The sequence below is a fragment of the Nyctereutes procyonoides genome, unplaced genomic scaffold (genome assembly GCF_905146905.1).
Source record: "Nyctereutes procyonoides isolate TBG_1078 unplaced genomic scaffold, NYPRO_anot_genome, whole genome shotgun sequence".
In the NCBI taxonomy this organism is placed as follows: Eukaryota; Metazoa; Chordata; class Mammalia; order Carnivora; family Canidae; genus Nyctereutes; species Nyctereutes procyonoides.
In genome coordinates this window covers 20091533-20102703 of record NW_026575034.1, presented here as the reverse complement: position 1 = coordinate 20102703, position 11171 = coordinate 20091533, and the positions used below count along the sequence as shown (strand labels likewise).

The 11171-nt window shown below is 39.5% G+C and overlaps 1 protein-coding gene across 5 annotated transcripts in view; it reads left to right on the top strand.

Moving 5' to 3' along the window:
* Positions 1–11171, top strand: part of ZNF215 (zinc finger protein 215) — a 29984-nt gene continuing 18813 nt past the window's right edge. Inside the window, exons 1-2 of one of the 5 annotated variants that reach the window (XM_055317783.1) lie at positions 1–172; positions 9517–10090. In XM_055317783.1, coding sequence (XP_055173758.1) covers positions 9691–10090 — 400 coding nt within the window. In that variant the 5' untranslated portion in view covers positions 1–172; positions 9517–9690. Of the gene's footprint in view, positions 183–2129; positions 3629–4294; positions 10091–11171 lie in introns of those variants that run through there. The other 4 variants (XM_055317785.1, XM_055317786.1, XM_055317784.1 and 1 more) reach the window with 4 other exon arrangements.

Below are 11171 nucleotides of genomic sequence, written 5' to 3'. Positions count from 1 at the left end.
GGACCCGGGCGGCGCGGAAGGGCGGGCTGTGCCCTGCTGCTTGGCTCGGGCGTTAGTGCCCACGCCGGCTGCCCCCGCCCGGAGCCGCACGGCCTCCGCGGCTGCCGTCGCCACTGGCGCCCGGGCGGACGGAACGGAGCCCCTGCCGGGAGCCGCGCCCAGGGACCACCGGGTCGGTGGCGGTGAGGACGCGCTGTGCGGCTCGGGGAGCCCCGCTGCGGCGCGTCCGCGGGTTGGGGCGCGCGCCCCGCAGTGTGTGCGGGACCCCGGGGGGCGCGGGGGGCGCGGGCGGCGGGGAGGCGCGGGCTGCAGGAGGAGGGGTGCGCGCCGGAGCCCGGGGAGCCGCGTGCGGCGCCGCCTCTCTGCCCTGCTGCGGGGGCGGCCTGCGGGCCTCGTGCCGCCGGGGGGGGGGGGGGGGGGGAGGCTTCGGGGCCGGGATGACGGGGCTGGATCCGTGGGCCGCAGACGCGGTGGGAAATCTGCATCCCAGCTGGCCTTCTTCCCAGCCATTCCTAACCTCGCCGCCAGTGCGGACAGTTCAGGGCGTCTTTCTCGGTCTCAGACGCTCCGTGTGCACAGGGCCCTGTGCGCCCCTCTCCCTGCGCCAGGCGCGAAGGGGTTTACCTAGGCTGCTGCCTATCAGCTCTTTCGTTGAAATTTAAACTTGCTCTACAAAACAACCCTCTCCACCCACGGAAAGTACCTTGTGCATAATTGGCACCTGCTGAGTCCTCGGTGCTAGAAAATCCCTTGACCCTGTGGCCCCTGTTCAGTGCCCGAGATCCCTGCCGCCCGCGCCTGTCGCGCCCTCCGTGTCCGTGGGCCTGGCTCGCCCTCGAAGCTCTCCCTCGCTCCTGCCACCGCCGTCCTGAGAGGCGGCCGTTCACTGCAGAGGTTAAACTCTAAGCCTTCTTGACTTTGCTCGCGCCAGTGTTCATGGCTTACACAGCGCGAGGCTGCTCGCAGTCTCAGCCTTACGCTGACCTTCTGTCGTCCAACTGCTCCTTTTCTGGAATCCTCACTGCAAGCAGGTCCTCCTGAACGTCCCTGACCTTCGGGGCCTGTAAATATTGATACCGACTGAGTTATTAATTTATATTTTTAACCTATATATTCCCAGTATATATTTTTTTTGTTTTTCTCACTTGCAGTTGACTGTTTAATCATCTCATTCTTGTTTACGTACTTAAACAAGTACGTATGTAAGGCTTCGACATCTTTTTTTTTTAATTTTTTTTTATTTATTTATGATAGTCATACAGTGAGAGAGAGAGAGAGAGAGAGAGGCAGAGACACAGGCAGAGGGAGAAGCAGGCTCCATGCAGGGAGCCCAACATGGGACTCGATCCCGGACTCCAGGATCACGTCCTGGGCCAAAAGCAGGAGCTAAACCGCGGAGCCATCCAGGGATCCCCTAATTCTTCTTATTATTATTTTTTGGAATTCAATTTGCCAACATATAGCATAACATCCAGTGCTCAGCCCATCAAGTGCCCCCCTCAGTGCCCATCACCCAGTTACCCCCACCCCCCACCCACCTCCTTTTCCACCACCCCTTGTTCATCTCCCAGAGTTAGGAGTCTCTCATGTTTTGTCTCCCTCTCTGATATTTCCCTCTCATTTTCTCTCCTTTAACCTTTATTCCCTTTCACTATTTTTTATATTCCCTAAATGAATGAGACCATATGTTTGTCCTTCTCCGATTGACTTACTTCACTCATGATGTGTGATGTTTTTATTGTTTTGAATTTCAGTGGTATTTTAGGAGCAAAGTTTAAATTTCAAATTAGTTGAGAATGTTTTTTCTGTTTCTGTTAAATTCTAGTTTTCATTCTAATAATAAAGGTGGTCTCCACCACTGGTAGATACTTTTTATTTGAGGACTTTTGTAATTTAAAATATAGTAGTTTTTGTAAACATTTTCAAAAGTGCTTGAGTAGAACTTACATTGTAGGGCCGCTTGGGTGGCTCAGTTGGTTAAGTGTCTGCCTTAAGCTCAGGTCATGATCCCAGGGTCCTGGGATGGAGCCCCATATGTGTTTCATTGCTTTGCAGGTAGCCTCCTTCTCCCTCTCCCTCTCTGCTACTCTTTCTGCTTGTTTTTTTTTTTTTTTAAGATTTTATTTATTCATTAGAGACACACACACACACACACACACACACACACACACACACAAAGAGAGAGGCAGAGACACAGGCAGAGGGAGAAGCAGGCTTCATGCAGGGAACCTGTTGTGGGACTCCATCCTGGTTCTCCAGGATCAGGCCCTGGGCTGAAGGCAGTGCTAAACTGCTGAGCCACCTGGGCTGCCCGGTGCTCTTTCTGCTTGTGTTCTCTTTGTCAAATAATTTTAAAAAAAGAATCTTATTTTAAAAAGTGCTATCTCGTTTTATATATCACATTTAAATACATTTTGCATATCTACTATATTGTTATTTAATTTTAGTGTATCTTGCTAAGGATTTAGAAAGTTGCCATAATCTCTACTATTTCTAGCATGTCATTGTTGATTTCATCTTTCGTTTTCTGAGGAATATGTGATAAATATATTCCAATTATGTTATATGGTACATTTAACACGCCATATTTCAGCATAAATTGTACCTTTGGTCATTTAATGTTTTATCTTTGTCTGGTATAATGCATTTGTGCTTTTTAATTCATTATATTTCTGTGTATTGTTTATACTTGGCTTTTGGAAGATCTCCCAGAGTAGATGCCCATTAGGAAACCAATCTACTGATACAACAGAAGTAGAAATTGGTATGACCCTCTGGAATAGTCACCCTAACGCTTAAGTATGAACAGAAAACTAAGAAAACTAAACTATTTATTTATAAATAAATAAAATCTTTAAAAAATAAATATAAAAAAATAAAACTCACCTCTCTGTAGTAAACCTGGGCATAGAAATGAGAGTGGGGTAGAACCCTTGATTTTCATCATAAAAGTTCTCATATGCTTTTGATCATTTTTCTTTTTGCCATATGCATGGATCACTTTGAGTTGAAAAAATTTCTCTATAATTTTAATTTGCTTTACACCATAAAATGTTGTTCTCCCTTTACCTCAGCATTTCTGGAGAGACTGTTAGGTTTGTCATATCATTGGTTCAGTGAAGTGTCCCTTTTGTTCTTTACTCCTTCCAACCAAGGTTGTCAGTCTCTTAATCCATTTTGATATTTATCTTAATCTCCTCTTGTTTTACCAAATGACTCCCTAATTCTGTTCCACAAATTTACCATGCATCCTTTTGAATATGAATACATCAGGCAAGTGTCTTTAATATCTTAAATAAAATTTTTATTTTATCATTTCAGATTTACAGAAAAATTGTGAATAAAGTGCAAAGGATTCCCACATACCCCACACTCATTTTCCCTATTAGTAACAAATTAGTACGGTACATTTGTTGCAGTCAGTGAAATAATATAGACATGTTAACTGAAGTCCATACTTTAATCATACTTCTTTGATTTTTACCTAATGACCTTTATCTGATCCAGGATCCCACCCAGGATGCCACATTACATTAAGTTGTCATATGTCCTTAGGCTCCTCTTGGCTGTGACAGTTTCTGAGACTTGCTTTTTAATGACCTTCACAGTTTTGAGGAGTACTAGTCAGGTATAGTATGGGAAGCCCATCTATTAGCATTTGTCTGTTAGAATTTTTCTCATAATTAGACTGGGGTTATGGGTCTGGGAGGGGAAAATCACAGAGATAAAGTGCTGTTTCTACCACATTATCTCAAAGGTACATACTCCAGCGTGACCTGTCATTATTAATATTAACTTTGATCACATGGCTGATATATATTTTTCAGCTTTCTCCACTATAAATTTACTCTTTTCCCCTCCTCCATATATACTCTTCCAAAGAGATTCACTATGCAGAGCCCAAACTCAAGGGACAGAGTTATGCTCCACTTCCTGGAAGGCTGAGTATCTACATAAATATGTGGAATTCTTCTGCATGAGAGATTGGTCTATTCTTCCCTGTTTATTGATTGATTCAGTCAGTCATATATATCTATATTGCTTATGGGTATTAATTTTATGATTTAGGTTATTGCTCATATTGTTTCAGCTTTGGCCCCTGGGAGTTCTCTCACTTGACTCCTGGACGTATATGACATGATCCAGTACATGTGTTTTTGTTTTTGAGCTCTTATTTAGTTTTTTTTTTTTAAGATTTTATTTATTTATTCATGAGAGACACAGAGAGAGAGAGAGAGGCAGAGACACAGGTAGAGGGAGAAGCAGGCTCCATGCAGGGAGCCTGACGTGGGACTTGATCCTGGGTCTCCAGGATCAGGCCCTGGGCTGAAGGCAGTGCTAAACTGCTGAGCCACCTGGGCTGCCCTCTTATTTAGTTTCTAATACTTCAAGATGCTCCAGTGTATATCTTCTGCTCCAGTTCTAGAATAAGCCATTTCTCTCTAGACCCTTGGTTCCTTGTATTGCATTAAAAACCAAAATCTGGGAACTAAGTATTGTTGCTTCTGGGATGTTCTTGCTTCTAGGTCCACTCAGCTGACAGAGCAAGGAAATATATGTGTGTATACCAACCCCTGTATATACAAATATCTATGATAAGTACTTCTGTATGTAACCACTTTTACCTGTATCAAGCTAAATATAGGTTCATATTGATATTTCCAACTCTAATTCATTACCGCCTGGGTCATTCTTATTTCCTTCCCTTGATTATCTGTAAACTACTGAAACATGGAGAAACCTGCCTCTCATCGTCTATGATCCACTTATTGTTCAGTATAGCAGTATCAGAATTGTTAACCTATACCTCCATAGGAATTAACTTTATCAACTAGAGTACAGTGCTACTGTATATTTTCCTCTGCCTTTAGTCTTACAGATTCCACTCATTTCCATACTTCTATTTTTTTCTTCAGAAAGTTGCATTCTAAAATGTTTTTTTCCGGGGATCCCTGGGTGGCGCAGCGGTTTGGCGCCTGCCATTGGCCCAGGGCGCGATCCTGGAGACCCGGGATCGAATCCCACGTCGGGCTCCCGGTGCATGGAGCCTGCTTCTCCCTCTGCCTGTGTCTCTGCCTCTCTCTCTCTCTGTGTGACTATCATAAATAAATAAAAATTAAAAAAAAAATAAAAATAAAATGTTTTTTTCATTTGACTTTTTTGAGCATTGTGCATTTTTCCTTCTATACTGTCTTTTCATTGGTCTCCATATATTGTTCTCTCCCTCTGTCTACTAATCCATATTTGAATGTTGAGTGGTCTTTCAAGTAGACATTGCCAACAGATGAGGTCAGGAAGTACTTTTGTGAACAAACTTTTGGCCAATCTGTAAGATCTGCTAATAAGCAGACCTATACATGTATAGATTAAATAGTCTATTGAGTGCTGTGTGTGGGTTTTTTAATGGTTGTTATATGATTCCAGTAAAACACAATGGAAAGTATTGAAAATTGATACTTTGCCCATTGCTTCAGGTTTTTTTTTTTCCCTAAACCTTTGATGCCTTTACCCATTTCTCCCACCTGCCACCCTTCTCCTCCAGCAAGCACCAATTTGTTTTTTTGAGCTTGTCTTTTTGTTTGTTTTGTAAGATTACACATATAGGAGAGATCATACAGTATTTTTTTTCTCTGACTTTAGTTCACTTATCATAATGACCTCAAAGTTCATCCATGTTGTTGCCAGTGGTAAGATTTTATTCTTTTTATGGCTGAATAATATTTCTCTGTGTGTGTGTGTGTGTGTGTGTGTGTGTAGATAAACATCTTTATCCATTCATCTCTTGATGGACACTTAGGTTGTTTTTATATCTTGGCTATTGTAAATGTGCAATGAACATGAGGGTGCATATATCTTTCCCCATTAGTGTTTCCATTTTCTTTGGATAGATGCCTAGAAGTGGAGTTGCTGGATCATAGGGTAGTTCTATTTTAATTTTTTAAGGATCCTCCATTCTGTTTTCCACAGTGATTGCACCAAGTGACACCACCATCAACAGAGCACAAGGGTTCTCTTTTCTCCACACCCTTAGCAACACTTGTTATGTCTTGTATTTTTCATAATAATCATTCTAACAGTTATGGGGTGATACCTTATTGAGGTTTGATTTGCATATGCTTGATTATTGATGTTGAACATCTTTTTATATATCTGTTGGCCATCTGCATATCTTCTTTGGAAAAACATTCAAATCTCTTCTCTGGAAAAATAGTCAAATCTTATGTCTTTAAAACATTGCTTTTTTGTTATTAAGTTGTGTGAGTTCTTTATGTATTTTGGGTATTAATCTCTTATCAGATATATGATTTGCAAATATATCTGCAAATCAATCATGTGATATACCACATTAAGAAAATGAAAAATAAAATCCTATCATTTCAATAGATGCAGAAAAAGCACTTGACAAAATTCAACATCCACTTATAATGATAAACTCTCAACAAAATGGTATTGGGTGCTTATTATCTGCCAAGAAGTGAATGGGTGTTCTTTTAATCCCTATAATTCAGTCAGATGGGTATTGTTATATCCATGTTACGGTTGAGAAAACTCAAGGTTTGGTAAAATAATTTGCTTAAGTTTATACATGTAGTAACTAGTACAGCTGGGATTTAACCTCAGGTCAGTATGACTCTAAAGTATGTACTCTTAGTCACTGTATATTCTCTATAGCAGGGTTTCTTTCTTTGGAATTACTGACACTTTGGACTGGATAAGTCTATGTTTAGAGCATTGTCTTGTGTATTTTAGGATGTTTAGCAGGATTCCTGGGCTCCTCTCACTAGATGCATGTAATACCCCCCAGTCGTGACAGCCAGAACTGTGTCCAGACATTGTCAGATTTCCCCTGGTACCATATGTCCCCGGAAAACCACTGGCTTAGAGATGGGTAATAAAAGTGAACCCTGAAAGTTTGAATTACATCCAGACTGGGAGAATTGTAAATTGGATAGAAAGCTGTATCTGAACTTCTCTGAATGTAATGACTCTCATAATTGGGCAAGCTTTTGGGGGAACGCTGAGTGCTCTGCTCTTAAAGTTTTTAAAAGATACTGGCTCTTATGGGAATGCTTTTCAGTCAGTATGCTTTCTGCACAACCAATGTGGATCTCTTCATTTGGCTATACTCTATGAGGACTCCCACAGAAGAACAGTGCTAGTTACTCTGCTAGTAAGCTGTGTTTTCTGTCCAGTGGCCTTCTGAACAAACTAGTGCCAAATACGGCCCATGTAGTCTTGTGTGTCTACATGTTTAGTTGAGCCTATAACCTCCCTGGTGAACATTGCAGATTGGCCCATAGTGAGTCCTAACAAATGAAAACTCCTAATCATTATAGTCTGGGAATGCACTTTTTTTTTAATTGAGGTAAAATTAATATACAGTATTAGTTTTAGTATTCAACATTGATTCTACAGTTCTATACAGTACTTAAAATGACCACCATGGTAAGTGTAGTCTATTGTACATATATTGTACACAAGTGACAATAACATCTGTCACCATGTGTTATTATGATATTATTACCTATATTCCCTATGCTGTACTTTTCATCTCTGTACTTATTTTATAACTGAAGTTTTTTCACATCCCCCCACCCACCTGTACTCTGGCAGCACCAATTCTCTATAGTTAAGAGTCTATTTGGTTTGTTTGTTTGCTCATTTGTTTTAGTTTTTAGATACCACATGTAAATGAAATTTTTTTTTCTCTTATTTCACTTAGCGTAATACCCTACAGATCCATCCATGTTGTTGCAAATACAAGATCTCATTGTTTTTTATGACTAATATTCAATTGTACATGTATACTACCTCTCCTTTATACATTCATCTTGTGTTATTTCTGTATCTTAGCTATTGTGAATAATTCAATAAACATAGGGGTACATATATCTTTTCAAATTAGTGTCTTCATTTTCTTTGACTAAATACCCAATGGTGAAATTACTGGGTCATATGGTATTTCTATTTTTAATTTTTTGACAAACCTCCATACTGTTTTCCACAGTGGTTGCACCAGCTGACATTCCCACCAATAGTACACAAGATTCCCTTTTCTCTACATTCTTAACAACACTGGTTATTTCTTGCCTTTTTGATACTAACCATTTTCTGACAGGTATGAAATGATAGCTCATTGTGGTTTTATTTTGCATTTCCTGACGATTAGTGATGTTGAGCATCTTTTCATGTACCTGTTTGCCATCTGTATATCTTTGGGAAAATGTCTATTCAGTTCCTTTTCCCATTTTTTAAAAATATGCTGTTTATTTATTCATGAAAGACACAGAGATAGAGGCAGAGACACAGGCAGAGGGAGAAACAGGCTCCATGCAGGGAGCCCAATGTGGGACTCAATCCTTGCACTCCAGGATCATGCCCTGAGCTGAAGGCAGACGCTCAACCGCTGAGCCACCTAGGCGTCCCTCTTCTTCCCATTTTTTAATTGAAGTGTGATGTGATATGTGTGTGTGTGTGTGTGTGTGTGTGTGTGTGTGTGTTGAGTTGTATAAGTTCTTTATATATTTTGGATATTAAATACTTATCAGATACGTCATTTTCAAAAATATTCTCCCGTTCAGTAGGTTGCCTTTTGTTTTGTTGATGCTTTCCTTCACTGTGCAAAAGATCTTTATTTTGATGTAGTCCCAGTAGTTTATTTTTGCTTTTGTTTCTCTTGTCTGAGAAGATATATCCATAAATATGTTGCTAAGGTTAATGTCGAGGGATTACTGCCTGTATTTCTTTTAGGAGTTTTATGGCTTCAGGTCTCATATTTAGATCTTTAAATCCATTTTGAGTTTATTTTTGTATGTGGTGTAAGAAAGTAGTCCATTTGCATTATTTTGCATGTAGCTGTCCAATTTTCCAGCACCATTTATTGAAAAGACTGTCCTTTCTTCATTGTGTATTCTTACCTCCTTTGTCATAGATTAATTGATCATATAGATATGGGTTCTTCCTGGCCTATCTATGTATCTATTTTTGTGTCATTTTTTGATTTATCCCTGACAATGAAATGATTCATATTTATTCTTTTATTTTTTAAACAATTGTTTCTTAATTTCTAGGAGCGTTTGCAATTATACTCATTTTATATAACCTTATTGATATTTTAGTGAGAATTTAGAAAGAGATATTTTTAGGCATCACTAGTGTAAAGCCTTAATAACTTGAATATCTTTCTGAAGATGTATTTTGCTTAGTTTTAAAGCAAAAATGTATTGTCGCCTGATGCAGGAGAAATCTAATTGTAATTACGAGGTTTGTTTTAAAAAGATTGTCACTTTTTGTGTGTTGTCTGTGTTTGTTTTCTGTCTTTTTGGTGGGTGATTAAGGGGAAGAGACAGCATATTTTCTTGTTATAAAAAAAGAAAGAATGGAAGGATAATCCATAATATTTATCTTATTAGACAATTTTAAGAATATTATTTGTATTATTTTATCTTTTAACACTGCTAAAACATGTTCATCATATATAGGTCATATTGGTGTCTTTTTTTTTCATTGTCTCAGGTACCTGACTGTTGGCTTTGTGTCTGAAGCTCCTGGAAGTTTTCTCTTTTTGAGATAGAACTTGGCTGAAATCACACTGCACACATATTGTATACAAGTGCTTAGCCCGTGCCCAAGAATTACTATCCTCTAGTAAGACAAATTTGAACTACAGTGGGAGTTCTGTATAGGAAGATGCAGCCTCTGATCAAGTTGATGGCTATCTCAAAACCTCAAAACCTGACTCTAAATGAACAAAGTGAGGCCCTGAGATCAGATGTATCTTGGCAACAGGAATCCATCCCAGTCATGGAAACATATGACTCTGAGGCCTCTCGTCAAAAGTTCAGACATTTCCAGTATTTGGAAGTGTCTGGGCCTCATGAAGCCCTGTGCCAACTCTGGGAGCTCTGTCTTCAGTGGCTGAGACCAGAGGTTCATACAAAGCAGCAGATCCTAGAGCTGTTAGTGCTAGAGCAATTTCTGACAATTCTCCCTGAAGACATCAGGACTTGGGTGAATTTACAACATCCAAAGAACAGCAAAGAAGTGGTGACCCTCATAGAGGATGTGATTGAAATGCTTAACAATAAAGGTGAGAATTTGTAGAAAATTGTCAGTAGAATTGTTGACCTTTATGTGGAATCTTGAAAAAAAAAAGAAAAATGAGCTCATAGATACAGAGAACAGATTGGTAGTTGCCAGAGGTGGGGATGGAGGGTGGGCAAAATGAGTAGAGGATCACAAGGTATAGAAACTTCCAGGTATAAAGTAAATAAGTCGTGGGGATGTAATGTATAGGGTAGTGACAGTTGATAATACTGTATTTCATATTTGAAAGTAGTTAAGACATTAAATCATAAGAGCTCTCATTACAAGAAAAAAGTTTATAACTATGTATGGTGACAGATGTTAACTAGACTTATTGTGATGATCATTTTGTAATGTACATAAATGTTGAAGCATTACATTGTACACCTGAAGCTAATACAGTTGACCCCTGAACAACATGGGTTTGAACTGTGTATCCAATTATACGTGGGTTTTTTTTTTCCAATAAATACAGCACCGCACTGTAAGTGTATTTTCTCTTAAGATTATCTTAACATTTTCTTTTCTCTAGCTCACTTTATTGTGAGAATATAATATGTAATACATTTATAAAATGTGTATTAGACTGCTTATGTTATTGGTATGGCTTCTAGGCAGTGGTAGACTATGAGTAGTTAAGTTTTTGGAGAGTCAAAAGTTATATGCACATTTCCAACTGCTCAGGAGGTTAGTGCCTCTGACACCCTTGTTGTTCAAGGGTCAGCTGTATGATATTGTGTGTGAATTATACCTCATGTAAAAAGACGAAAAGAGCATTAAAAAAAAGTTATTGACTCTTCCCATATGAAAATAAATTATCTCTCTCTGAAGCTAGAAGATGTCAAGTCCAGATCCTGAAGGAGTTTCCTATATCAGGAAGCATGAATTTTATTCTGTAGGAAATAGAAATAGGGAATGAGATCTCACAGAATGGGTAGGGGAGTAAAATTATTTGATTTGCCTTTTAAAATGTCATTTTGATAACATTAGAGAGTAGTGGTTGGCAAACTATGGCCCAAAGGCCAAATATTTTTGGAAATAGTGTTTTTGGAACACAGCACATCCACTGATTTACCTTTAGTCTA